A 26930-nucleotide genomic window follows, 5' to 3' on the forward strand; every position below is an offset into this window, starting at 1 on the left:
TTCAGTTCATTTACTTTTCCCCTCATACAAATGCATATTATAACAACCAAGTGCATGAAGATTTACCGCATCAGTGTTATTTTAGTATAATTGAGGCACTTTCAGTTTTTTTTCTGTTGTGCGTCTCGCTTTGGCAAAAATAATTAGCTAAAATAATACAGTTTTAGTGTTCTTCTCATATTTTAGAAAGGGAAGATTTTTTTGTGGTACACAACATGCTGGAACTAAAATATGCTTAAAGTTACCATATTAATACTGTTTAACACCAACCAAAACTAAAGCTGATTTATCTTAGGGATTGTGCCTCACTCATTGAATTGTATTAGTCTAATGTTAGTAAACATGACTTTATTTTAATGAATTAGAAATGATATGTATACATTCTTGAAATGGCAGAATGAGTATGTCTACAGCAGCAGAGTATATGCTAAGTAGTACATGTTGTCTGTATTTTAGGAGCAGATGTATGAGGCGTTTGTGTTAAACTGCACTTTTTTTAAAACACAGGTTTATGCAGTAAAATAAAATGTGTGTACACGGTGTCATATCTTATAGTGGGTTTCCCCCCTCCATTATGTTCGCTACAATTCCTAAAGGGGAAGCCGCCATTAAAGGAGATTCACTACATTTCCCACAAGCCATCTGTTGTTCCGGAAGTGGCGTAGAATATAACAGTGGCTCCTGGATTTAAACTGAAACGGGCACTGATCCCATGAATAGAGGATTTTAGACATAATAACTCATCCGATGGTATTTTTATGACAGGACATGCGCTCGCGAGGTTTCTTTTGAACTGACCGGTCTCATAGAGTTCGCGCGCGCGCGCGCGTGCGTGTTTTGACGCGTTATCGTCAGTCGTTTGTTGCCTAAAGCCGAAACACTTCTCTGCATTATATCAGGTGTCACTTCGCGATCCGTTTACCTGTGGCTGTAACCTCGCCTGTCATCATTCCCGCCGGCTTTATGTGTCCTCAGAAGGCAGTCTGGGTTTAGGCTAGTACTTCAATCGAGAAGTTGGTTTTCAGCCGCTCAGGATGAATTGGGATCAACAGTTGAGCTCCATCATCTCTGAGGCCGATGGAAGTGTTGCAAAAATGAGGGTTCGAGACTAATTCCTTCCTAATAATTAGATATATTTGAATTGTCTTTACATGTGTGTCAGTTTAGTATGTTGCAGATGCAAACCGCTAGAGTGCGCTCTTGATATGTTAGATTAATTAAAGCGACAGTTCACCCAAAATTACAATTGACTTTCTTTTTCAGTAAGTTTTAATTTAACTTACTTCAGTTGTTTTTGTTTTGTCTTACAAGGAACGCCTTACGCATGGAAGATCTCCCAGAGGAACGGAAGGTAAACGATGAAATGAAATATAAACGATACATTTTGGCAGATGGGGAATGTTGTGTTATTGTTTTCTGTTTTCTAATCTTGAAATAGAAAAATATAAAAGTCTTACAAACTTTTAATGACAATAAAGTACTAGGTTACGTATTCTATTTTGTCTTAATGGGAGTTTAGTTGTTTAATTAACAATTTAAATAAGCTTTTTCAGTTTTTAAGTAGTGCTGTCATTGATTTAAAAAAACCCAATGTAATCCCACCTTACATTAAAGTTTTTAAATATTTCAATATTTTAACTTTTAAATATACTTTGTTGCAATAATTTCACGTTCGTTCTTCAAATTAATGTACAAACAACATATTTTTTATATTTATTTAACAGTATTTCTTTAAGACTGAAGGCCAGTATCACTGATACCAAGTAATACTGATTTCCCTATAAAATATTTCCCCTAATATTTAAATATTGACTATAGCCATTAAATATTACATTATAATAAAAAACTATCAATTTTAACATTTATTTGACTTTAAAAATAACTTAAAACAGTCTTCACATAAACCTATTTGGGTAAATATTTACAGCTATATAAAAATTATTGATTAATTCTTTTTTCTTTTATTCCTAATGAACAGACATCACAGCAGCTGATTATTAGGATGTTTTTGGATGCTATTTCTTTAAAAGCCGTCGCTGCTGAACGTGACGCGGATCTGACACGCGTCATATTATCTCACAACTCATCATCTTATTAGGCCCTTTTCAGTCTTTGTTTGATTTTGTTTATCTGGTGTGATCATGTGTTTCTCTGTAGATGTGTTTCCGGTCAGAGAGGTCGCAGTCGGTGTTGATCTGAAGCCGTCTGCGGTTCAGTGGTCAGATCTGACCTCCATCCAAACACAGTTACAGCAGCAGAGTCAGGTTAGGATAACATCTGCTCGAATCACACTTGGACAACTGAGATAGTTTGATATTAATATGTGTATATGGATGACTTAATACATATATGGCTCGTTAAAATGTGTTATATTTTAAATTTTTTTTTTTGGTTGTTTAAATTAATAATATATGATTCTGTATTTTTGCATCCTGCAAAGGACTTACAATGAGTTTTATGTGACTGTTATTTTAATCTGCTTTTGTTTTGGAGATTACTATTTTAAACATAATAAAATGAATCCAACAACGCATCATTCTAGAACAGCAAACAATATTTTTTTTTTTCACAGGCCATTGAGACTTTAACACAGAGTCTTAGATTGGTGGAAAGAGAACGAAACACTCAGCAAAGACAAATACAGTCATTACAAGGTGATCATCAATCATTTTCAATGTACTTCGTTATACTACAGTTGAATTCAGTTAACACTTCTTTTCAATAAAGATGCAAACGGACCATTTCTGTCGTTACTGATTTCATATTAAGTCCACAGTCTCTGTCTTCCAGAGGAGCAGAAAAGACTTCAGGATAAACTGGAGGAGAGAGAGCGGGATGTGGAGCGGAGATCACTGAGTCCTGGACAGGACAGACGGATCGAGCAGTGGAAGAGAGAGATGGATCGAGAGCTAAGCAGTCTGAGAGGTCAGGTCAACCGTGCTACGACTCTAGGAAACCAGGAAGAAAGGTCTGTAACGACTATGTAATGACACCTTTATGTGCAATATTTATATTGTGCACATCAACAAGTTTTAAGAGACAAGAATGAAACTGACCTATAAATACCCAAAATATCCATGTTTTCCCAATTTCATATCAGTCAAGTTGTCATTCACTTCTAGTCACTAGTTTTCAGGCTTCAGTTTAAAATTATTACCTTGTTTAGGAGTTTTTAGAAAAATCATAGACATTCATTGATCAGAAAGTTTTAGAACCTAGGAACCATGTATATTTGTGTGTGCGTTTGTATTATTTTACATATACATGTCTATATTCATATAACTTAATAAAAATATATTTAATATATAAACACATTCTTCTGTATTTGTATTTATTTATTTCTATACATATTGAATATACACAGCACACTATGTAAGCAAAAACTATTTTGGATGCGATACATTTTTGACAGTAATTACAATTTAAATAAATTATATTTTAAAATGAATATAATGTTATACATTTAAATAGAATAAATGTAATATAATTTGTATAATAATATATATTTGTATTTTATTTTATTTTTTAATTCTAGAGCTGTGGCTCTAAGAAACTGGCAACAGATGTAAGAGATGTAACAGCAATTTTTATATTGTGCACCTTAACATTGATTCTCAAAACAAGAAGGGATCTGACCTAATTAAAAGATGCTTAATATCACAATTTTTGAACTTTATATCAATATCATACAGTAGTCATATAGTATTTTTTTCTGTTGCTTAGGAACGCATAAATGAGGTTTGCTTTAAGTGTGCCCCTGGTGTAAAAGAAGCAGTTTAGCAGCAGCGCATTAATAATCGAAAATCACAGACGCTTCCTGTTTATTACGATGTTTGTCCATTCACAGTTTCAGCTCTAAACTGCGCAGAGAAGAACTGGAGCAGCTCAGGAGAGAGGTGGACGTTCTCAAAAACAAACTCAGTAGGTCATAAACTAGTTACTTTTCATGTTTCTTCACCTGAGTGTATTAGACGTATACACTATAGCCTTACACGCATAAATCAAATTCTTTCAGTCTTTCAGTGTCGCGTTATTACAGTTGGGGCCCTCTGCCAGAGCAAACTCACTTTGTGTCAAAATAAACAGACGCACAGCCGATCTCCTGCTTTCGCCGTCACACAAATAAACATCACGCTCAGATACTGCCTGTGCTTGTGTTGGCTTCACATTCACAACCCCTTCAGCACTGACAGGCTTTCAGACCCCGGTTGCATTTATACCGTGTTCGTGAATGTTAAAAAAGCAAAGCGGTCTGTGTCTCTGCAGTGCGGCAGGAGGAAGATACGTTCCAGCTCCAGTCAGAGGCCAGAGAAACAAGGAGACAGTATGAACGCAGCTCCAAAGTAAAGAAACACACACACACACACACACACACACACACACACACACACACACACTATCGCTTGGGGGTCAGGATGAAAGCAGTTAACAATGTTGTTTAACAAGCACGCATTAAATTGATGAAAAGTGACATTTATAAGATTTCCATTTCAGATAAATGCTGTTCTTTTGAATCCTGATCAGTTCAGCTTTGATCACAGGAATTAATTATATTTTTAATAAATATTAAAAGAGAAATGCTTATTTTAAATTGTTACTGTATTTTTAGCAGTTAAGTGTTTTAGGGAGTTCCTTTAAAAACATAAAATCTCACAAAACCTTTGCATTTTCTCATCCTTTACATTTTTTTTTATCTTAAAGGGGTGCATTTAAAATGACTTCTGTTTGTAAATGACTTGATTTATGATTGGCTAATGTTTCCAAACACACACACACACACACACACACACACAGGTCACGGTGCCGAATATATGCTGTTCTGCAGGAGATGATTTTGGCACGTTTCGCTTCAGGTCATGCTCATGTGATATTTTTATTCTGCAGACTTTGGAGGGTTTTACAGATTCGTACCGAACACACAGTTTTGATCTCACTCGGATGGTGGCCCAGTACCAGCACACTCAACAGGAAGTGCGCGACCTCAGGTGAGTGCGGCCCAAAACAACAGCTGGAAAAACAGTGTTCTTTTTAAAGTGCCGCTGTTATGGGTTATGAGTCACCAATAACAAGTAGACATGCATGCAAGACCAAGAAACCCTTTCATTGTCTTCTAATGCGCATTTATTTTTACCTCATTTGCTCAACAATTAATATTTTCCGAACCCCTCCTTTGTGTGACGCTAACCTGCAGTGATTGGTCGGTTTCATTTAAAGCAGCGTTTGTGATTGTGAGCAGTGCTGCTTGTGTCTGTATAGATTCTATTCTGAATTGTTTTGTTATTATTTCAGTTGTAAACACAAAAAATAAGAAATTCTGCTTTGGTAAATAAATATTGAGTAAATAATATTTTAGTTATTTTAGAAGAGAAAAATAATAGTAATAATTAATTGTTTAAAATATTGCAGAAAATGTGTTTTGAATACGATAAAAAAATTTTTGTGCATTTTAAATATATATATTCCAAGGCCATTTCTTTTAATGTTTACATAAATGTTTCTTTTTGTTTTTAGAACATAATGCATTGTTGAATCAGTCACATTTTATTTTAATTATTGTAGTATTTCATAACTCATGTTTCTAGTATTGTGAACCAAATTTCAGAAAGTGACCTCATTTACTGTGCTATTAATTCATTATTAATAGATGCACATAAGGTTTTCAGTCTGGTTGTCATGAGAGCATCTGGAGATATGTTTTTTTTTTTATTTCTCACACTGCACATAGTGTAGCCCATTAAATATAATTACAAAAAAAATTAAAAATAAAAACATTGTAAAAAAAAAAAAAAGACTGTTAATGAGCAACGTTTAAAAAGAAACATCCTTTAAATTATGCAAACAAAGCACAATTTATGTTAATAAGTGAATTCACATAAGTAATGAAAACACGGTTTTAATTTTTGCTAATGGTTCGGTGTGTTTTAGAGTCACTGTCTCTGAGCTGAAGGACGAGGTGCGAGGTCTCGTCTTGAGAGAAGCTCTCCCCATACCTGCACCTCTACCACAGAAACCAGGTGAGACGCAGCTGTGAAAGGGTCTTCCCACGCTTCTCTTGTTTTCCCCTTTTCTAATGCTAGTCGTTTAGCCTCTGTGTGACCTTTAGAATCACACCAGTTGTTTTTGGCTGCTTTGAGATTTCTGCCCGGGTTATCTTCCTCATGTTTCTCTCGCTCCTGTGCGGTAGCAGTGGGAACCGTGAAGACGAGGCCCCAGAGACGCGTGTCGTCAGAGTCGGAGGAGGATTTCAGTCCCACCCCTAGTCTGGGCGAGATCAGCTCAGATGAGTTTGATGCGTCATGGCTGGAAGAACCAGGTGACAGATGCATAATACCAGACACATACACTGAACAGTGAATCTCATGCATAGTTATAGTTTTACGCTAAAAACTACAAAATAACAATGTGTTTCTAAAAATGTTTAATATTTTATGAAAAAAAAAAAGTGTGTGTGTGCAACTGTTTTTTTTTCCATTTTTCTATTTAGCGTTTGTTAAATTATATACTATTTTTAAATGCATATACATATATACACATACACACTCTTATACAAAAATACACAAGTTATTTTTTTTCTAGGAGTATTTAATATATATATATATATATATATATATATATATATTGTCACGTGAGGCGGATGAAGCACAGCACAAACAGAGGCGTTTGAACCCGGAGGGCGTTTATTTAACAATATATAGGTGATAGGTGAATGGTGAGCGGTGCACAACCGCTGTCAGTGGCGTTATCTTCTGGGTGCTCGGTGCTCTGGGTGCAGTCGGTGAGTACGGCAACGGTGATTCTTGGGGAATTAGCTCCGTGTCGCGGTTCAAGGACTGGCTTTAGAAGATACAAAAGAGATAACAGTCAGAGACAGCATGTAGGAGTGTCGTAGCTCACTGGAGTGCGAGCCTGACGTGGCTTATCTGGCCACCGCAAACGAGCTCCAGGAGTCCGGTGATTAGTGGCTTTCCCAGGTGATGGTGGTTTATTCCCAGGGCAACGCTGATGGTAGCTCGGGACGCCCGTCACACTCTCCCAAGCGCTGTCCTGGTCCTGGCGGAGAAAACAGATGAGATCAAGGGGATACTGGGGTGGGCGGGAGTGACCCCTGACAGACCTGCAAAAGCTGACCACAGCCGGGAGAGTCCGTCGGGCGTTCCCGTTGGCGGTTCCAGCGGTGTTTCACATCAAAGTGGAAGTCCTGGAGCGCGAGGAACCAGCGGGTCACCCTGGCATTGGTGTCCTTGGCCCGGGACATCCATTGAAGGGGTGCATGGTCGGTCAGCAGGGTGAACCGCCGGCCCAGAAGGTAGTAACGCAGCTCCAGGACTGCCCACCTGATGGCCAGGGCCTCCTTCTCCACCGCTGCGTAGTTCCTCTCGGCTGGGTTCAGCTTCCTGCTGATGAAGAGTACGGGATGCTCCTCACCTGCCTGGACCTGGGACAGGACAGCTCCCAGACCCACGCCGGAAGCATCCGTTTGCAGGAGGAAGGGGCAACCAAGTCCGGGCTGAGAACCGGGGCTTGAAGTCAGGACTTCCTTGATCCGGGTGAAGGCCTCCTCCGCAGCGGGCTCCAGGGTATCCTCTCGGGCTGCCCCTTCCTGGTCAGGTCTGTCAGAGGGGCGGCTATAGAGGAGAAGTTGGGGATAAAACATCGGTAGTATCCGGCCAACCCCAGAAAGCGCGCGCACCTGGGACTTCGTGGTTGGACGAGCTCCCGGACGGCCGTGACCTTCTGTTCTTGGGGTTGGATTAGGCCCGGCCAACGCGTATCCCCAGGTACTTGGCCTCGTGAGCGCCAGGTGACATTTCCTGGGGTTGGCGGTGAGTCCGGCCCGTCGGAGATCCCGCAGCACCGCTCCGAGGCGCTCTAGGTGTTCTTCCCAGGTCTCAGAGTGAACCACCACATCATCCAGATAGGCGGCGGCATAGTGTTGGTGAGGCCGGAGTAGAATGTCCATGAGCCGTTGGAACGTGGCGGGTGCCCCGTGTAGCCCGAAGGGGAGGGTCCGTACTGCCAGTGGCCACCGGGGTTGAGAAGGCCGTTGGGCTTTGCTTTGCCGTCGGTTAGGGGGACTTGCCAATAGCCTTTGGTGAGGTCCAGTGTTGAGATGTACCGGGCCCTCCCCAGGCGATCTAGCAGTTCGTCCACACGGGGCATCGGGTAGCCATCGAACTCAGAGACCTGGTTGAGCCGCCGGAAGTCGTTGCAGAAGCGGAGCGAGCCGTCAGGCTTGGGGACCAGGACGATCGGGCTGGACCACGGGCTGGTAGATGGCTCAATTACCCCCAACTTCAGCATTTGTTGGATTTCCTCCTCTATAGCCCGCCGACGAGCCTCAGGGATACGGTAGGGCCGCTGTTTTACTATGATGCCGGGAGGAGTTTTGATGTCGTGCTGTAGGATGTGGGTCTGCCCGGCGATGGCGAGAACACATCCGAGAACGACCGACCAGATGTTTGATGTCTGACTTCTGGGCGGGAGACAGCATGACGTTCATGTCGACGACCGGGGCTTCCTGGGTGGTAGGTTCTCCTGGTCCCCACCCATTTCTTCAGCAAATTGACATGGTAGATCTGCTCAGGTCGGCGCCGGTCGGGTTGCCTGACTTTATAGTTTACTGGGCCCAGCCGTTCCAGTACGGTGTACGGTCCCTGCCACGTGGCCAGAAACTTGCAGGCCTGGGTGGGGACCAGAACCATGACCCGATCGCCGACTTGGAATTCTCGCGGCTGGGCGGGCGGTTGTAGTGGCGTTGCTGAGCTCTCTGGGCCTCCGTCATGTGCTCCCGCACCAGGGCATCACCCGCTCGATCCGGTCCCGCATGGCCTGGGCGTGTTCGACGACCGACCTCTGGGTCGCCGGCTGCTGCTGCTGTTCCCAGGCCTCCTGGCGACATCCAGCAGGCCTCGGGCTGACGGCCAAACAGCAGTTCAAATGGTGTGAACCCAGTGGAGGCCTGGGGCACCTCTCGAATCCCGAAGAGGACGATGGGAGAAGTAAGTCCCAGTCTCTGCGATCTCGGCGGCCACCACCCGAAGCATCCGTTTGAGGGTCTGATTGAATCTTTTCGACCAGGCCGTCGGTCTGGGGATGGTAGACAGAGGTGCGCAGCTGATGAATCTTCAGCAGCCGGCAGAGGTCGGCCATCACACGGGACATGAACGGGTGCCTTGGTCGGTCAGAATCTCGCTGGGGATGCCGACACGGGTGGAGAGGAGGAAGAGTTCTTGGGCGATGGCCTTGGCGGTAGCCCTTCGGAGAGGGATAGCTTCTGGATACCGGGTGGCGAATCGACAATCACCAGAATATGTTCGTGGCCCCGGCAGACTTTGGCAGCGGCCCTACCAGATCCATCCCGATGCGCTCAAGGGCACCTCGATGATAGGAAGTGGTATAAGCGGACTGGGGAGGAGGCGGGCGACGACGCTGGCATTCAGGGCAAGCCTGGCAAAAAGTTTTGACGTCTCCATCCAGCCCGGCCAGTGGAAACGGTCCCGGATCCTTTGGGTGGTGTTGGCACACCCTAAGTGTCCCGCCAATGGATGGGCGTGGGCCAGTTCCAATATTGTGTCCACCTTTGACTTTGGGACCACCAACAGACGCTTTTCCTCCCCCCTTCGCTGGGCAACACAGTAGAGCAAACCGTTCTCCACGATGAAGTGCGGGAGAGGATGGGGGCTGGGCCGGACTTCCTCTCCCTCGAGGAAGCGCACTTGATCCCAGCAGTGTTTTAGCCTATCATCGTCCCGTTGAGCCCGACCGAATGAGCCCCCTCCAGTAACCTGCTGAAACACATCAAAGAATACGTTAGCGTTAGGAGGGGACTCACCATCTCTCCCGCTGTCGGAGGTCATGAGTGCAGTCTGGCGGCGGGCCCCTCTCTTCTTCTCCGGCGGCTTTGGTGGGCTGTCGGCCCGGCAGCGTTCTTGAGAGCTCCGGGAAGCCCGGCCAGTCCCGCCGAGGATCACCGGCACCGGTTGGTCTTGGACGAGGCCTACCTCCAGGTTCCAGCTTCCACCTGCTGTGGTTATTTTGACCCAGCGGGTCGAGACTTTCTTGGTGTCCCCATGGACACAGGTTATCGGCAGGCGTTTCGGGCGTGGAACGGGGAGGTAGCAGGCGGGACTGGACCAGGCTGACAACGCTGCCAGAGTCCAGGACGGCGTTTAACTTGCGCCCGCTTAAGGCGATGGGGACGGCCGGGAAGTCGGGGCACCTCCTGGTGTAACCCACAGCCCGCTAGCCAGGCCTGGGTTCCCGAGCTGGGGTGGTAGAAGCTTCCGTGGGCATGGGTTCGTCCCTCACTGCAGGGCCCGCCGCATCGCCTACTGGCCGCCAGGTGCCTCCCGCGCGCGCTGCTCCTGGGGTGCCCTCCGGGAAAAGGTGGCGCCGCTCCCGGCTTCCCTCTTGAGTGCCGCTTCAGCCAGCTCGACCGCTTCCACTAACTCCGAGGACGTCCGGGATTGCGCATGCCGACCGCCTGGCGGTAGGATCGGGAAGAGCCCGCAAGAGCCGGTCGATGACCACCTCTCGGCGATCTGGCCGGGGTCGGGTCCTGATCCAGTAGCCAATGTTGGGCTAGACGGGTGAGCTCGGCGACTTGAGCCCGGGCCGGTCGGCGTGGTTGGAACGCCCAGTCAAAGAACCCTGGGCTGCGCAGATCGGAGATAGACCGACCCTTCCGAGATCTCTCCCGTTTCAGGTCGTCATAGTTGGCAGCCAGGTCAGCCGGCATGGCATAGAAGCTGCGCTGCGCTTCTCCAGTTAGCAGCGGGGCCAGCGCGGCGTGCCCACTCTTGGCGATCCCATCCTTCCGTGACGGGCGACATTCTCGAACATCTGTAAAAAATCTCTGGGTCGTCATAGCTGGTCATTTTGGAAGAGTTGCGCTGCTTGAAATGCGGATCGGGCACGGCGGGCGCGGGTCGGCGGCGGCACCCTGGGCAGCGAAGCTCCTGCTCGAGCTGCCCTTGTCGGTTCGCCAGGTGTTCTACGATCTGCTGCTGTCGAAGGACACCTCTGTGAGTTGCTGTAGCAGCTCCTCCATCTCCTGGCCGGGTCGCGAGCGCTTAGCTGGAGGGGACAAAGAGAAGAAAAAAAGATGAGTCGGGTAGGTGCCCTTTAAACAAAATGGCGTCCGCGCGTAATGTTTCGTTTTCTTCTCTTTGTTTCGCGTGTTTGTGAGTGCTTCAACATGGCGCATTCTCCACCACTTGTCACGGGCGGATGAAGCACAGCACAAACAGAGGCGTTTGAACCCGGAGGGCGCGTTTATTTAACAATATATAGGTGATAGGTGAATGGTGAGCCGTGCACAACCGCTGTCAGTGGCGTTATCTTCTGGGTGCTCGGTGCTCTGGGTGCAGTCGTGAGTACGGCAACGGTGATTCTTGGGGGAATTAGCTCCGTGTCGCGTTCAAGGACTGGCTTCTAGAAGATACAAAAGAGATAACAGTCAGAGACAGCATGTAGCTCACTGGAGTGCGAGCCTGACGTGGCTTATCTGGCCACCGCAACGAGCTCCAGGTGCGGCGTAGTCCGGTGATTAGTGGCTTTCCCAGGTGATGGTGGTTTATTCCCAGGCAACGCTGATGGTAGCTCGACGCCCGTCAATATATATATATATATATATATATATATATATATATATATATATATATATATATATATATGTTTGTGTGTGTGTATTATATTATATTTAATGTTACATTTTAATTAACATTAAAAACACTGATGAGAGTAGGGTACTATTATTTTAAAATGATTTACACTGCTTTTTTCTTCTTTCTTTTTCCTTTAATTTTTCACACAGTAAAAAAAACCCAAAAAATATTTGTCTAATTGATTTTAGAGCCACAAACCACAAGGAGGCGCCGGCGTGTCCGTTTACATTCAGACCTCACAGGAAGTGACCTCAGCGATGCTGGAAGTGGTCTCGATAGTAACCTTGGCGATGACGCTGAAGGTGTGGACAGAGTTTCAGACAGTCCTCCAGATCTCAGTCTTAGCGACCTCTGACCTTTTAAAGGCCCATTCATCTATGCACTGCTGTTAGAGGAAATGGAAACCTCAGTCTTATGTTGACGCAAGTACGTAGGTTTAAAGAGTGTAAGGGACAGTTTACTTGTCATGGACTGTGATATTTATAATTTATCACAGAGTTTTTGCAGTATTTTATGACTGACACATATTACACAGTCAAGTATTGCACTGTCATGCTCTGAGGTATTACCCATCAGTGTAAGTAAAGCAAAACAGCTTTTGCAATAATGCAAAAAGAGTTTTTCAATGTGAACATGCAACACTTAACATCCATTAAGTCAAAAAACAGTTTGAAATTACTGCAGTCAGTAAATAGAGCATGTTTGTCACATTAAAGACCAGAAATGTGTATTAGGAAAGTAAATCGTCAATTTTCGTTTCAGGTTGACTTAGTTTTTTGGAAAAATAAAATAATAAATAAATACAAAGTCCACTTTTTACCACTTAAAATAAGTCTCAATTATTGTAGCATTTCATAACGTGTGTCCGAGCCAAATTTAAAAGAAAAAGACAATTTTAGTGTATTTTAAAGACTTTTATTAATTATAAAAAGAACACTTGTGTAATATGAAACACTTTAAATGCACTCTCACAAGTTATTACACAAAGTAAACATCACACATCCATCAGCCAACAAACCACGAGGATGAAAATACTGTATTATTGACTGTTCAATCAATCAATAAAAAAAAAAAGGATTTTGAGTCTATGGCTAAATTTTGTTCAGTTTTATAAAACATTTCAGGCACAAGAAAAGCATTAAAATTATGGCTATTAGTTGACTAAAGGTGTTTTTTTTTTTTTACCATGTTTGTCAAAGTGCACACCAATGGATTTTATGTTGAAAACGGTTTAATTTTGCAACATCATGAGCCAAGAGACAGTTGCATTTTCAGCGCTTTTGTTTTGTCTATTTGTTGACTTTCCAAATGATTTAAAAAAAACCAATAAAAAAAACCCCACATTTTCGCTTGAAGTGAATTGAATGTCTGTATGACTGACAAAAATGGTATATCTCACAGGTGGAAACATCCTTGGTAACTAAACAGAGAAAGAAGTGAAATGAACAATGGGAAATCAATACTGGTGCTGTTAAGTTGTACAGCATTAAAGCAATGTTCCAGATTTAATGCATGTTATAATTCTGTCTCCGAATCAGTTTACAATAACGCACTTACTAGGGAAGATTCTGTGTGTGAGTGCAGAAGTTACAGGGTTTACCCGCTTTACAGGAGTTTGAAAACTTCACACAGAAGAGGTGAGTTCACTATTATAGACTAGTGCCATGTAAGTCATGTGGCTGTACTGTAAATGCATTTTGTTGTTTATTCTGGTACCCCACAGAAGTGCATTACTGTAAACATGCTGCTGAATGAGAAAGATTAAAAGTATTTTGTGTGATGATCGAAAACCTCTATTGAACACGGATGGAGCATTTCTCCCAAAAATACAATTTGCTGAAAGTTTATTCACCCTCTAGCCATCTACGATGCAGATAGGTTGTTTCTTCATCTGAGTAGATTTAGAGAAAGTCAGCATTCAGTGACTTGCTCAGCAATGGATGCTCTGCAGTGAATGGGTGCCGTCAGAATGAGAGTCCAAACAGCTGATAAAACCAGCACAATAATCCACACCACTCCAGTCCGTCAGGTAACATGTAAGGTAAGATCCATTGCTGAGTAAGTGATCTGATGATACATCTCTCCAAATCTGTTGAGTGGCCAGAGGGTGAGTAGATTTATAGCACTTTTTTGATGTTGATCAGAAAAAAACAGCAGGTTAATATTAGAATTAGACCATATAACACAAACACACACACACGCAGCTGGAGCAGATCCAGAAACAACACGACCATCAGAGAAACAAATGAACACATACAGCCATGAACAGTTCCCAAATATCCCCGCAGCACACTACCCTTCCCAAACCCCACGTAAAGTGCAAGAAAACAACTCGACGAACAGGAACTGACGGCCACGCTGAATTTAACAACTAAAGTGGAGTGTGACGCTACATTTAGTCCTGTAACGGAAACGACAGGAGCATTTGTGCCTCTGTGAAGCATGTTTAATTCTGATCAGAGGATGCTGGATGCTCTGAAGATGTCCGATGAACATCCAGGGGTTCAGTAGCTGTACATGGAGAGAGGTGCGTCCTCCAGCATATCATCCTGAAACACACACACACTGCCATCTGTGAGCGACACCGTGCATCAATGCCTAATTACCAATAACTGTGATATTTCAGTTTTTCAATAAATCTGCAATAATGTCAACAATTCTGTGTTTTTCTGTCGATATGGGGAGCTGTGTGTACATTAATGAGAAAAAAAAAGAACTTGAATAATTTTAGCAAATGGCTGCAATATAACAAAGAGGGAAAAAGTTAAGGGGGTCTGAATACTTTCCGTACCCACTGTACATATAGGATTAGTGTAACTACCCCCCCCAAATATATCTACTGTATATGTTAGATCATATTTAAGTGAGTGATATAATTTTTTTATGTTTAATAAGTGTCATAGTTGCCCCGACCACCCACAATTGTTCAAATGTTTACTTTATCACCATTAAGCTTTACTATATTAAACAGAATTTTTTAGAATGCTTTTAAAATAAAATACCATTGTGTCATTTAACATATATGGTGATAAAATATTCAGTTTTTATTTAAGCTCCATTAGATTAGACATTCTCTTGTGTTTGTTGAGAATGGCAATAAACGCTTTGCCGTGATTTATTCATGATACAGCACATATATACTGTGTATATACTGTGTATATATATAATTTTTTAATTTAAAATTTTTTTGGTACACTATACAGGAAGTGATATAATTGTTTTTTTTTATGAAATTAATAATTAATGCTGTGGCAGTGTATTTAGGTAGTCTGTGCGTTGTTTTCATTCAGTGAATTGTGTGAAGCGTCATCTCACCATGGGGAGATCCTGAAGTCTGCGAAACTCTGGGCCCTCGTTTGTTCTTCTGAACTTGAGGAATACGAGGACCGACACGATAGCGGCGACGACGACGAACGCCGACACCAGTCCAGCCAGCAGCGGGTCAGTGGACGATTTGCTATTGCCTAGAAGAACCAAAGCAGAGAAAGAGATGGGAATAACACTAGCGCACTTTCAGGAAAATATGTAAATAGTGTGTGTTTGTGTTGCAGTGACGCAAAAGCCTGGCGGATCCACAACGATGCGTCTGTTCTCGGGTTGTGTCAGCTTGAAGACGTTCCTCGGCACATATAATCACGCTCTTGTTTTCCGCACGCACCGTTATCAGCCTCTCTGCTGTTTGACCTCTATTCATATCCACTTCATGAGGATTTGTTCTGCTCGCCATGCAGATGTGCACTGTAAATATTTGTGCGTGCAGCTGCATTCGCTCACAAAAGCGCCAACCGAATGAATAATCATGTGATGTTTGATATCTCGGCAATAAATCATGTCCGCATTGAAATACTACAGGCTTTCTGCCAAAACCAGCAGCAGAGGTTTCCAGCAGAAGTCATGCTTTTGTCCTCAATAACAGAGTCAATGTCAGTCAGGCTGTAATGTTACGCTTAGCGAGGATGAATTTATTTGATCTAAAATACAGTAAAATACCGGATTATAATTATTAAATAAATTAATAAATATTTTTTTTAGAATTGTAGGCTGCATTTTAAGGTTCAACATGTAGGCAACTAATTTATGCTGCCTTCTAAAGTACCTCTATTTCATATGACTGCGATCATTCGAAGAGAAAGCAATCCCAGAATGCAATGCAATAAGAAAAAATAAAACAAATATGGCGAGAGTTATTGAATATAAATGCAGAATTTACAATGAAATGTGCTGATAAATATAGTTTATTAAATGCATTGAATTGAACTGTATTTAACATATTAAGAGTAATATATATATTGCAAGAATTCAGAAAAGTACTGATAAATATCTAATAATAACTCAAAAATGTATGTGCTTTAAGTATATACTTAAATGTATAAAAAATATGTGTAATATACATTTAATATAAAACAAAATACTGTGAATTGTATTGAATCATTTGATAAAATTGTAATGAATCATTTGATAAACACCTTATTTTATTTTAAAGATGTATTTCTGACTGAAATGCTGAGCAGGAAGACTGACGTACCGCCATCTCCGACGTTCAGAGCCGAGGGGGTGTCTGCTTGGGTCTTGGCCCGGACCGGACCGCTGCTGGCTGTCATCTTTGTGCTGGGTCTCGTGTATGTTGGGTGGAGCGTACTGAGGTGGATGCTGCTTGTGGGCTCGTGGCCCATTGATGGCGGGTGTGTGGTAGGTTTTACCATAGAAACTGCTGTCTTGTTATTCACCGGTGACACTTCAGAGATGTTTGAAATGTCTGTGATGTTCTCAGAGAAACTGGTGTTCTCAGCCGGGGCGGATGAGTTCACCAGCATTACTAAAGATCAGAAAACAAAGTGTTGTGCTCGCTCAGATTTGAACTCAACAAAGCATTTCTTTAACAGCATTTCTTAATGCTTTATGTGAAACATTATTACAAGTTAGAGTAACTTTTTTTCTATTTGAATGTACTTTAATATTAAATACATCAAAGCTGAATATTTTCAGCATCATTACTCCAGTCTTCAGTGTCACATGATCCTTCAGAAATCAGTTTAATATGCATATTTGCGTCTGATGAAACATTTCGGATTATTTTCAGAGTTGAAAACAGTTGTGCTGATTAGTATGTTTGTGTGAAGCACGAAAACGTTTTTTTTTTTTCTAATTCTAGAATGTCTAGAAAGTTCAAAATAACAAATTTTTAATTTTTTGTTTAAATATTCTATAATAGTTTCAACAAAGTTAGTTTGAAATAAGTGGAAAATATTTGTAGACAGTGTTATTTGATATTATAATGATCAGTTGTCATACATATACATATTTGATATTTTATTTAAAATAAAATCTAATTTTTTTAATAAATTATATACAAATATTAATAATACACTTTTTACTTTAGTTTAAGTTTTATTCGTTTGGTTTTCTGCATTTTTATTTTATTTTTTTTTCCTTTTGTATTTGTAATTGCAATTTATTTTATTTTATGAATTTAGTAGAAATTATTTCTTTCAATTACTTGCCAAGGCAACATATATGTAGTTTTAACATTAAAGTTGATTTTAATGTTTTATACATATCATTTCTACATATAATTCTGCATATCATTCATATAATATAAATATATGTTTATATTTACATATATTTAAGTGTAAAATATTTCCTATTTATTTAAGATTATAAATCAATCATTTGAACAGCAGTGTGCATTGTTTACTTAAAAGAACTAATGGATTGCTTAAAAATTTTCCCTCTTGGTCATGTCTTATCTTGCCTCTTGCACAAAGTAAGCCCGAACCACCACTGATGCCCACTTTAACAACGAAAAAATAGGGTGCACAACACCCCTGGTGGGCAAAACCGTAGTTATTACCACGTTTCCATGGTGACCTCTGCATAATTCCACAAACACGGCAGCATATGACAGATCTGCTGACAGAAATGTTGTGAATCACAGAAAAACACCGAGCTGCGCAACACTATATAAATGACTGATGAAACACAGCTTTGGGCTTTTTCAGTTAAATTCACAAGCTCATGACTCAACAGGCGCCTACATGTTCAGCACTGTTTCTTGGTCATTCCTTTGTTGAAGACTAAACGCATTTCCAACTCGTTTTAACTCCTGAAATGTGATATTCAGTGAGACCAGTCGCAGAGTAAGACTTCATTTAATGCACCAGTAAGTGGTCGGGTTGTGAAAAGTGACAGACGGAAAAATAAGAGGTCATTCGTTCTTTCATTTCGAGGATTACAAAGATAACGACGGGAACATGTAAACAGGGTTTTACATGTGCACGTGTTGCTAAAACCAGGTATGAGGAACCACTCGGATTGGTTATTTCACAGAGAGTTAAAGGAAACAATGATCTGAATGTGAAAACACCCTGAGCGTTTCCCATGTATGTGTGAGTTCTTTAGAAAGAGAAAACAGAGGCTTTGTTCAGAATAGCACTACCCAGCGTACTATGTTTCTGCGGTATGTACAGTACCATTTTTTTGTGAGAAATCAATACATTTACAATGTTAAACCAATAATTATTTGGCAAAAACATACTGTTATTTTTAACTCTATATTCATCAAGGAATCTTAAAAAAAAAAAAGTATTTCATTCGATATGAAGCAGCACAATTGTTTTCAACATTGATAATAATCAGAAAATTCAGCTTTGCTCTCTGAAATAAATGGCATATCAAAATAAATTCAAATAGAAAACAGTTATTTTAAATGTTAATAGTATTTCCCGATATTACTGTTTTTATTGTGTATTTAATCAAATAAATGAAGAGATGTTTTACGCTTTTTAAAAATTAATTGCATTTATTTTCAAAACGGATAAACTCGTAAATATGCAATTAAATGAGATCATGTGACATACTCTTTGTAAAAGTGCATATTGTGCCGAACATTTAATGTATACAAGTACAATATTCAGTAAGTATTTCCTCTGAAGGCGGACAGAGAGAGTATTTGAGGATGATTGTAATGGTGTTGGTGAGATCTCTGATGGTTTGTGAAGTGAGTCTTAGTCGTTTAGTTTGACAGCGCGTGTCTGTGCATGTGAGAGGTATGTGTGTGTGTGTGTGTCATGAGGATTCAAACTCTCACACTCTCACGTCAGATCTCACACTGCATTTACTCACTGTCCCTCTTTCTGTCGTTTTACATTGCTGTCACAGTTCAGAGCCACAGATTGCTGCATAAACGATCTGTTCTGTTTTGTCAGATTGGGTGCTAGTTAAGTGTTTTCTGGAAGAATTCACCCAGTGATGAAACATCTTTTGTTTGCTCACTCCCCATGTTGTTCTAAACCTTTCCTTCAGTTTTTGATTATGTAGCTGAGGGAATGTAACTTGAAGATTTTCAGCCAATGATGACTTACATATAGTTGTATCATGACATCTGCTGTGTTTAAAAGAATAAATACATTTATGCAGGTAGACATAATCATGTGTTATTTAATATTATTATGATTATTTTGCATTTACATAGTATTTATACATATTTTGGTATATATATTAGGGATGCATCGAAATGAAAACGTCTGGATGCAATTGGACAAAAACTGAAAACCTTAACGCTTTGTAATGTTTATTTATTATTTTATTAGATAGTCATTTTGTAAGACTTTTTAATTTAACACAATTTTAATGATACTAAATAGTGACACTAATATTAAAATAAATATTGTTTTTAAATGTAACCCCACATTTACTGGAAGTAACAGATCTGGACAAAATGTAGGCTATATTAATAATGGTAACACTTTACAATAGGGTTCATTAGTTAACATTAGTTAACTACTATAGTTAAAATGAACTAAGAATGAACATTAGTTTATTAATTCACTTACTGATATTGGTTAATGTTAATTGCAACATTTACTAATGCATTATTAAAATCAACTGTTGTGTATGTTAGCAGTTAAAGCACTTTTAAGAAAATTAACTAACAGTGTAACAACTGTATTATCATTAAGACAGATTAATAAATACTGTAATAAATGTATTGTTTGTTCATGTCAGTTACCACATTACCTAAGGGATACTTATTGTCAGATGAACACTGAAAATGCTATTTTTGACCAATAATTTTCAGCAGCTGAAATTTAATTTTCATATAGCTATATAATATATATATATATATATATATATATATATATATATATTTGTATGTGTGTAGATATATAATTTCAGTTGTATTTTAATAATCAAAAATGGCTTAAAAAAATAAACCTGAGCTCATGTGTCTTAGTTTTTGCAAAAACTAAAGATTTATGAATAATCTGAATAAATAAGCATTTGAATATCTGGAATCTGAGGATGCAAAAAAACTAAATATTGAGAAAATCACCCCTATAGTTGTCCAAACTAGCAATACTAAAGCAAAATAAACTTTTATATATTTACAGTTGGAAATCTGCATGGAACATGATTTTTACCTAAAGATTTTTGACATAAAAGAAAGATAATTTTACCCATACAACATATTTTTGGCTGTTGCTACAAATATACCCGGTCACATACCGTATATGTTTTGAACCCAGCGATTAGTGCTTCTTCATAAACGCTGATTGTAGTAGTGTAGGAACTGGGGTCTATCCCAGATGTAAGTAAACACGATAAAAATGCAGTACCTGTAATTGTGTGTGACGTGGCCTCAGTGCTGTTGGTGATGTTAGAAGGGGACTGCGTCTGAACGCTGTCGGGGGTCGAGGTCATGTTGGCATCGGTCACGCCGTTTCTCCTCTTCACAGAACTGTGAGCTGATGAAGACACTTCCGCGGACGACACGCAGAGATAATCACCTGAAGATGAGAGCAAAACCAGAACGGAGATGATATATGAATCAGATCTAGGGAAAATTCTGGCCTGTAACTTAAATTATTCAAAGTAATCTGCATATTTAAATGAAAATGGGTATTATCATGAATTAAAAATGAAAGAATGTTTCTGCCAAATCTGAATCCAGGATCCAGCTCTGTTCTGTCTTTAGTGATGCGATGAAAGAAGAGGAGTGTTAATAATTAATTAGATCATTTTATTAAGCAATGGTGGCATATGTTTGGGGAGGAACTTTCTCTTTGTCTGACAAATAATAGATGAGTGCTGAAGAAACCTGTCATTATTTGTCCAGAAATGACACACTTCAGGATTTGAGCAAGTCAACTATTCAATTTCACAGCAGGGCTTCTGCTACAGATATGAATAATACTTTAAATTGCATGATATGAAAAGAAGGAAAAATCCCACTGACTTTAAATAAAGGAGAGATCTGAGCAATACTCTATTGTTCACAAGTTTGGGGTCGGTAATATTTTTCATGTTTTTAAAAGAAGACTTGTATGCTCACCAAGGCTGCAATTATTTGATAATACAATAAAAACAGTAATATTATTACAATTTAAAATAACTGTTTTCTTTTCTGAATATATTGTAAAATGTAATTTTTTTATGTGACGTAATTCAGAATTCTGCTGATTTACTGCTCAAGAAACATTTCTGCTTATTATTATTAATGCTGATATTAGCAATTATAAACATTATCGTTATTTGGTTTCCTTTCCACATGCCCACATTATTATAATAAGGAAGAGAATATTTGAAAAGGTTTGACAGGTTTAGTTTTGTCCTAATGATTTGCTCAATGTCAATTAGTCTGTCAACAGATGCCTTTCTTATCAGTTATCGTTCTATTTTTCTCTTCTCACCTTCTGGACTGATAAGAGTCTCTCTCTCTCTGTCTCTATTATACATGTTTTTATATTGATATTGTCCATAATCAGCAGCTTTAATAAAACTGACTAAGCAGCTGATATTGGATGAAAATAATATATCTTATTTTTTTTCATTTTCTGTTTCAGGTTTCAAAGGTAATCAGCCTTTTCTAGTATTTTTTTAAATAATGTTTTTATGCCATATTTCCAGTGCTAAAAATATTAACATTTTACCATTATTAAAACTATTACAAATGTTCTTGTTGTTTATATAAATTTTTAAAATATATATAAATATATTAGTGCCGACAAATTAATCATGATTAATTAAAAAAATTGACTTTATGTTAATTAAAAGTTTACTTAATATATGTGTGTGTACTGTGTATATTTATTATGTGCATATAAATACTCATACATGCATGTTCATATTTAATAAAATATTTATACATAATATAAATTATATAAATATACATATAAACATGTTAATACATATTTTTCCAAATATATACTGAATATGTTTGTATTTATATACAAAGTACAAACACACACACACACACACACACACACACACACACACATATTATGTATATGTAAAAACTTATTTAACTTTATTATCTAAATATTATATGGAAAACTTTTGAAGTTTAATTAGAAGTGCTCAGTTTACAAATACATTTGATTGAGTTTTATGAAAAAAATAGAAAAAAGACAAAAGCAGATTAAAATGACTTAAAAAGCTATCTAAAATATAAAAAGATAATTAAAAATATGAAAAAATAACAATATAGATAATAATCGTAACAATACAACACTGCTGATTTCACTGTAAATGTAATTTTATAGTATATTTACACTAGGTTTTGTAAATTATGTGAATGAAGTCTGCCAATGAATAACTTACTGGCGATGCTGGCATGTTGTGAATAGCTGCCAGAGCATTGTTATGGACAGATTTAGTATCGTTCATCATTTGTTGTTGATGTTGGCAGTTATCTGTACATCCTGATCTATCTCAAGAGACTTCCTTAAACATCGAGCTATTATAGGATGCCTAATCTCCCTCTCTCTCTTGCGTTTGAGGGTCGTTACCCAGAATGCTTAGGGAGGTTTGTTACGGGTTTTGCGCGCCACACCCTGCCACTTCACAAGAGTTCTTTTGGCCGAGCTCCTCAATAACAGCCCTGTTCTGAGCCACTGCCGCCGCGTGTCACAAACCCCAGCAAACCCACATACAAGAGGAAAATACCACCAGCCCGGGGATATTTTGGGAGGCTGATTCATTGCCTGATTCAGCAGTTTTCTGTTCTTTTCATTCTTTTTCAATTCACAGAATGAAAATAGCCTGAGCATTAAGGAACAGAACAGATTTAATGATGCTTCATAAAGACATTTGTCTTTATACTCACTATTACTCATACAATCTACAAATCTATACAATACATTTGTGCCGTTTATCCTCTCTCTCTCCTTTTAGTTTGTCTGTTTATTTGTCTCAAGACATATCTTTGATGTCGACTCATTGCACACGACTTCATTTTGTTCACTTTAAAGGAACATTTATTAGCTCAATATAAGTTAAAAGAGCAGTTCACCTGAAAATAAAAAATGACTCCCCCTGAGGCAATCCAAAATATTTTTTTAGAGTAATTCAGCGTTCCATCACTTCCTCTGCAGTGAATGGGTGCCATCAGAATGAGAGTCCAAACAGATAATAAAAACATCACAATAATCCACAAATATGACTGAAATATGCACAGATCAAACTGTCAAGTTAATCGTGACTAATCCCATAAAAAATCTATGTTTTTATTTACATAATATATGTTTGTGTACTATATATATTTATTTATATATATATATAAAAATACACATACATGCATGTATATATTTAAGAAAATCTTTTTCATATAATACAAATATTTATATTAGTATATACATATATACATATATACTAATATATAAAATATTAGTATATAAATATAAGTATATAAATAAATGTAAATATAAGTATATAAATATAAACATTTGAGAAACAAATCCATAAAGAGGGTGTTTTACCTTAAAATCGCTTACAGTAATATTGCTTTCTACAGTAAAAAAGTCATCTGATCTGAATCAGGAGAGAAATATGCACAGATCAAGCACCGTGCAAATGGTCCTAAACAATCACGTCACTGGATCAAACATTATTAGGGTATTCTGGTTACAGTTTAAAGTTAAAACCTCTTAGTGATGGATTTGTTTCTTGCAGCTTTTCACTTTACAAGAACGTCACTTTCGACGTTTCCCTTTGCTGCAATTTTCCAAATCTGTTCAGATGAAAGCACATCTATATATATATATATATATTGGATGGCCTGAGGGCAAGGATTTTGTAGCACATTTTCATTTGTGGGTGAACTGTTTCTTTATATTCTACATAATGTCCATTAACGCTGAAGAACTCAGTAAAAAATTAAAATCAGTAATGGAAGTAAACACAGCCGCTTTATGTTTCTTTAGAACGTTTTCTGTATTAATTCATCCGTGCAAAACTGGTCTGTAATATCATCTAAATCATTTTCAGCTTCCAGTTACTGACGTAGTTCCTGTTTGGTTTCTTTGATTATCATGATTACATGCTTGCAACTTTGGTCTCACTGGATGTAACGCAGCGTTTTAGCCTCGTAATGTTTACTGTGTTTCCTTGCGTACTTTCATTGCTGTATCCACAATTACTTCCGTATTTAGATGCAAAAGTCTATGATTTCCTGCAGCAGACATTATGCCAGAAATGTTGCACAAATCAAACCGGCAACATTCATTTAAAAATGTGACTCAGGAGCAACAATCCGATGCGTATATAACTTGCCAAAATAACATATTAAACTCCTTTGAAAGAAAACAGGTGAACACTGAATGCAATCTGATGGCGAAAGAGGTTTCACTCGCAAATTGCTTTTGAGTATGTCTAAAATAAATGGAAAGTAACGCGATTAATTAAATGTAAACACATACTGCGATATCTTTTTTACAGTATGATAATGATACTTCACTTTCTCTCACCCAGTATGCCATCCTGTTTCTCACCTGCTCTCCTCTTTCATGTTTCTCACATCTACTCTGAGGTTTTCTCACCTCTCATCTGCAAATCTTATCTTTATGCAAAGCCTTTGTTTGATACGAAACTGTGTCTGTGGAGCTCATAACTGCAGGTACATTATAAGGTTATTTTAATGGTTACACTTCAAAATGCAATGTTAAATCCAACGTTTTATTTCCATTATTTCTAATAATCTGTGAAATTTACCAGCAATCTTTTCGCCTCCAATTTTTATTTTCAGCATAGAACACCTCCACGGAAGTGATGCTTATTTCAAATGTATTGTTTTAAATACATCTGCAACCATTTGCATGTTCAGTTATTTTTACTGAATGATTTAATGCATTGAATGAAAGGGTTAGCTATCAGAACAGAACCTGAAGCTGAAGATTGTTTTGGGTTTTTTTTTTTTAGAAAGTGCACTTACGAAACTGTGCAAAGTAAGAGCGGGATTAAAACTGGGTTTTTCAAAGTGCTTTTGATGTAAAAATAGAAGAGTTTAAAAAGTTCCCAGATGAAAGTGACAGGAACGGGACGCAGAATGCAAAGATGACAAGCAACAGAAACGCTCTAAAAATACTCCACGATTGTTCAGAAGTGTCCTGAACAATCTCACTCCCGCTCAGTCAAATTCAGAGAGCCGCACAGGCCGCTCTTGACTTCACAAAAGCAGTTCTTCTAGAATAAAATCTAATTTAAATACGGTGAAAATACACCGCTGCATGACTCCTAATTACAAACACTGGCTAAGAAATGAAAGCATTCTGGGACTGAAAGACAGTAAGCGTGGTTTGAAAGCATTCCTATTATGCTCTCTGTGCCAGTGCTGTGATAGAGAAATGTTTTTTTTTTTTTTTTTTTTTTTTTTTTTGCATTTCCATCCTCATGTGAGCATAAAAGTGTGTGCAAACATTTCTTTAAGAGTTTTAAACACAAAGCCGAATATATGTATATTTACAAAATACAAACATCTAATTAAAAAAACAAGCTCATGTTTGTGTTCCTGCTGTTAGTCTTCTCCAGTGTACACTTTTAGGCTGTGGCTGGGGTTCAGCACGAGAAAAGAGTCTCCTTACCGCAAGATACAAAGGCTGTGTCTCAAAACATAGTGAGCTTCCTACCTAGAACGCCTTTTCGAGTATCCTATGAAGCGGTTTTTTTGGGCATCCATATAGTCGTGAAGGACAACGTGGTCTGCGGTCCTAAACGTAGATTCTAGGCATCACAGGTAGCCTATATGGTGCCTAGTTAGGTAGTTCGCTAGGTTTTGAGACACAGCCATTGTTTGACTGCGCAGGATATACGCGTGGCAGAAACAAACTGAGAACAAGCAATTATTGTCTAAAAATACATTTCAAAATGGCTATTGGGGCCTAATTCTGTTTGATTTCACGACAGATAGATAGATAGATAGATAGATAGATAGATAGATAGATAGATAGATAGATAGATAGATAGATAGATAGATTTTTTTTTACCTGTAATGAAAGAACAGTAGAAGAGCACCATCGCACAAAACGCAACATTTCCACATCTGCCCATATCCTTCATATGACAAAAGACGTAAACTAACTTCAACCTAAAATAAAGCTAAAATAGTCCTTTCGTTTATCTTTCCTCAGGCGTAGAAACCGACACAAAAGTCCACTGTGTGTGTAACAAACGCCTCTGGATCGACGGACGGAGATGAATTTAGAAGCGTGTTTCTCACGGAGTGACAGAATCCAGTCAGATGATCAGAAGTGTCTGGAAGAGTTCATTCACAGCGGACCCAAAGAGTTGAGGATCCCTGCGCGCTCCAGTCAACGCGGTGGGCGGGGCAACAGCTGGCTTGAGCGTCTCGGCATGCATTTTTCTACGAAGCCCGTACATGTGCTTTGAATGAGTGTGCGTAAAAATACAGAGTATGCAAAAATATACTTAATTACGAGATAGTACGTAATATATGACTGTATATTGTATTAAGTTTAATTTTATGCATGTTTAGTTTGTTATATAAAACAAAATAGATGTATTTGTGTAAATGTATGTAAGAGCGAGCGCTCCACCTATCGTACACTTACAAAGCAGAAGTCCATACAAAATTTCAAAAGCACCACCAGGAGTCGCTGTGATACCGCCCATGAACGCCAGTTATTTAAAACTACAGTACCCATAATACAGGGTGAAAGGACCGTTTGCAGGGCCATTCAAATTTAGCCTGAATAAAAATGAACGTCACGTTAAAATTAAGTGATCTACTTGTCAATGAAAGCAGCACGATTTTGCATGTTTAAAGGATTAAAACCTAAATATCAGACCTGAGATGAAACAGACAGCCAATTAGTTTGATAAAAGGAAAACCAACAAACCTGCATTCGGTCAGCACAGCAAATTCTATTTACATATAAAAATAAGTAATAATAACAATGATAATAATAATACTGCAGCATATTTTGTCTTGAAACAGTGTTGTCCTGTTTTTTTTTTGTGAAGGCAGATGGT

At 39.1% G+C, this 26930-nt stretch overlaps 2 protein-coding genes across 3 annotated transcripts; one reads left to right on the top strand and one right to left on the bottom strand.

The window, feature by feature from the left end:
* The first annotated feature begins 96 nt into the window (after positions 1 to 96).
* Positions 97 to 13637, top strand: LOC122324705 (chromosome partition protein Smc). 2 transcript variants are annotated; one of them, XM_043219326.1, is made up of 11 exons: positions 97 to 1100; positions 1312 to 1351; positions 2158 to 2264; positions 2573 to 2654; positions 2791 to 2968; positions 3848 to 3921; positions 4267 to 4343; positions 4885 to 4985; positions 5926 to 6014; positions 6185 to 6313; positions 11816 to 11949. In XM_043219326.1, the coding sequence occupies exons 1-11, from the start codon at positions 1035 to 1037 to the stop codon at positions 11842 to 11844; spliced, it is 972 nt and encodes a 323-aa protein (XP_043075261.1). In that variant the 5' UTR covers positions 97 to 1034; the 3' UTR covers positions 11845 to 11949. The 2 variants fall into 2 exon arrangements, with proteins under 2 accessions (XP_043075261.1, XP_043075259.1); XM_043219324.1 differs by having other exon boundaries at positions 101 to 1100; positions 11855 to 13637.
* LOC122324706 lies at positions 12566 to 26240 on the bottom strand. The gene is made up of 5 exons (XM_043219327.1): positions 25925 to 26240; positions 20282 to 20452; positions 16192 to 16482; positions 14982 to 15130; positions 12566 to 14215 (listed from the first exon to the last, which is right to left on the bottom strand). The coding sequence occupies exons 1-5, from the start codon at positions 25995 to 25997 to the stop codon at positions 14171 to 14173; spliced, it is 729 nt and encodes a 242-aa protein (XP_043075262.1). The 5' UTR covers positions 25998 to 26240; the 3' UTR covers positions 12566 to 14170.
* Between the last annotated feature and the right edge of the window lie 690 nt (positions 26241 to 26930).

This window comes from Puntigrus tetrazona, chromosome 20 (assembly GCF_018831695.1).
Source record: "Puntigrus tetrazona isolate hp1 chromosome 20, ASM1883169v1, whole genome shotgun sequence".
In the NCBI taxonomy this organism is placed as follows: Eukaryota; Metazoa; Chordata; class Actinopteri; order Cypriniformes; family Cyprinidae; genus Puntigrus; species Puntigrus tetrazona.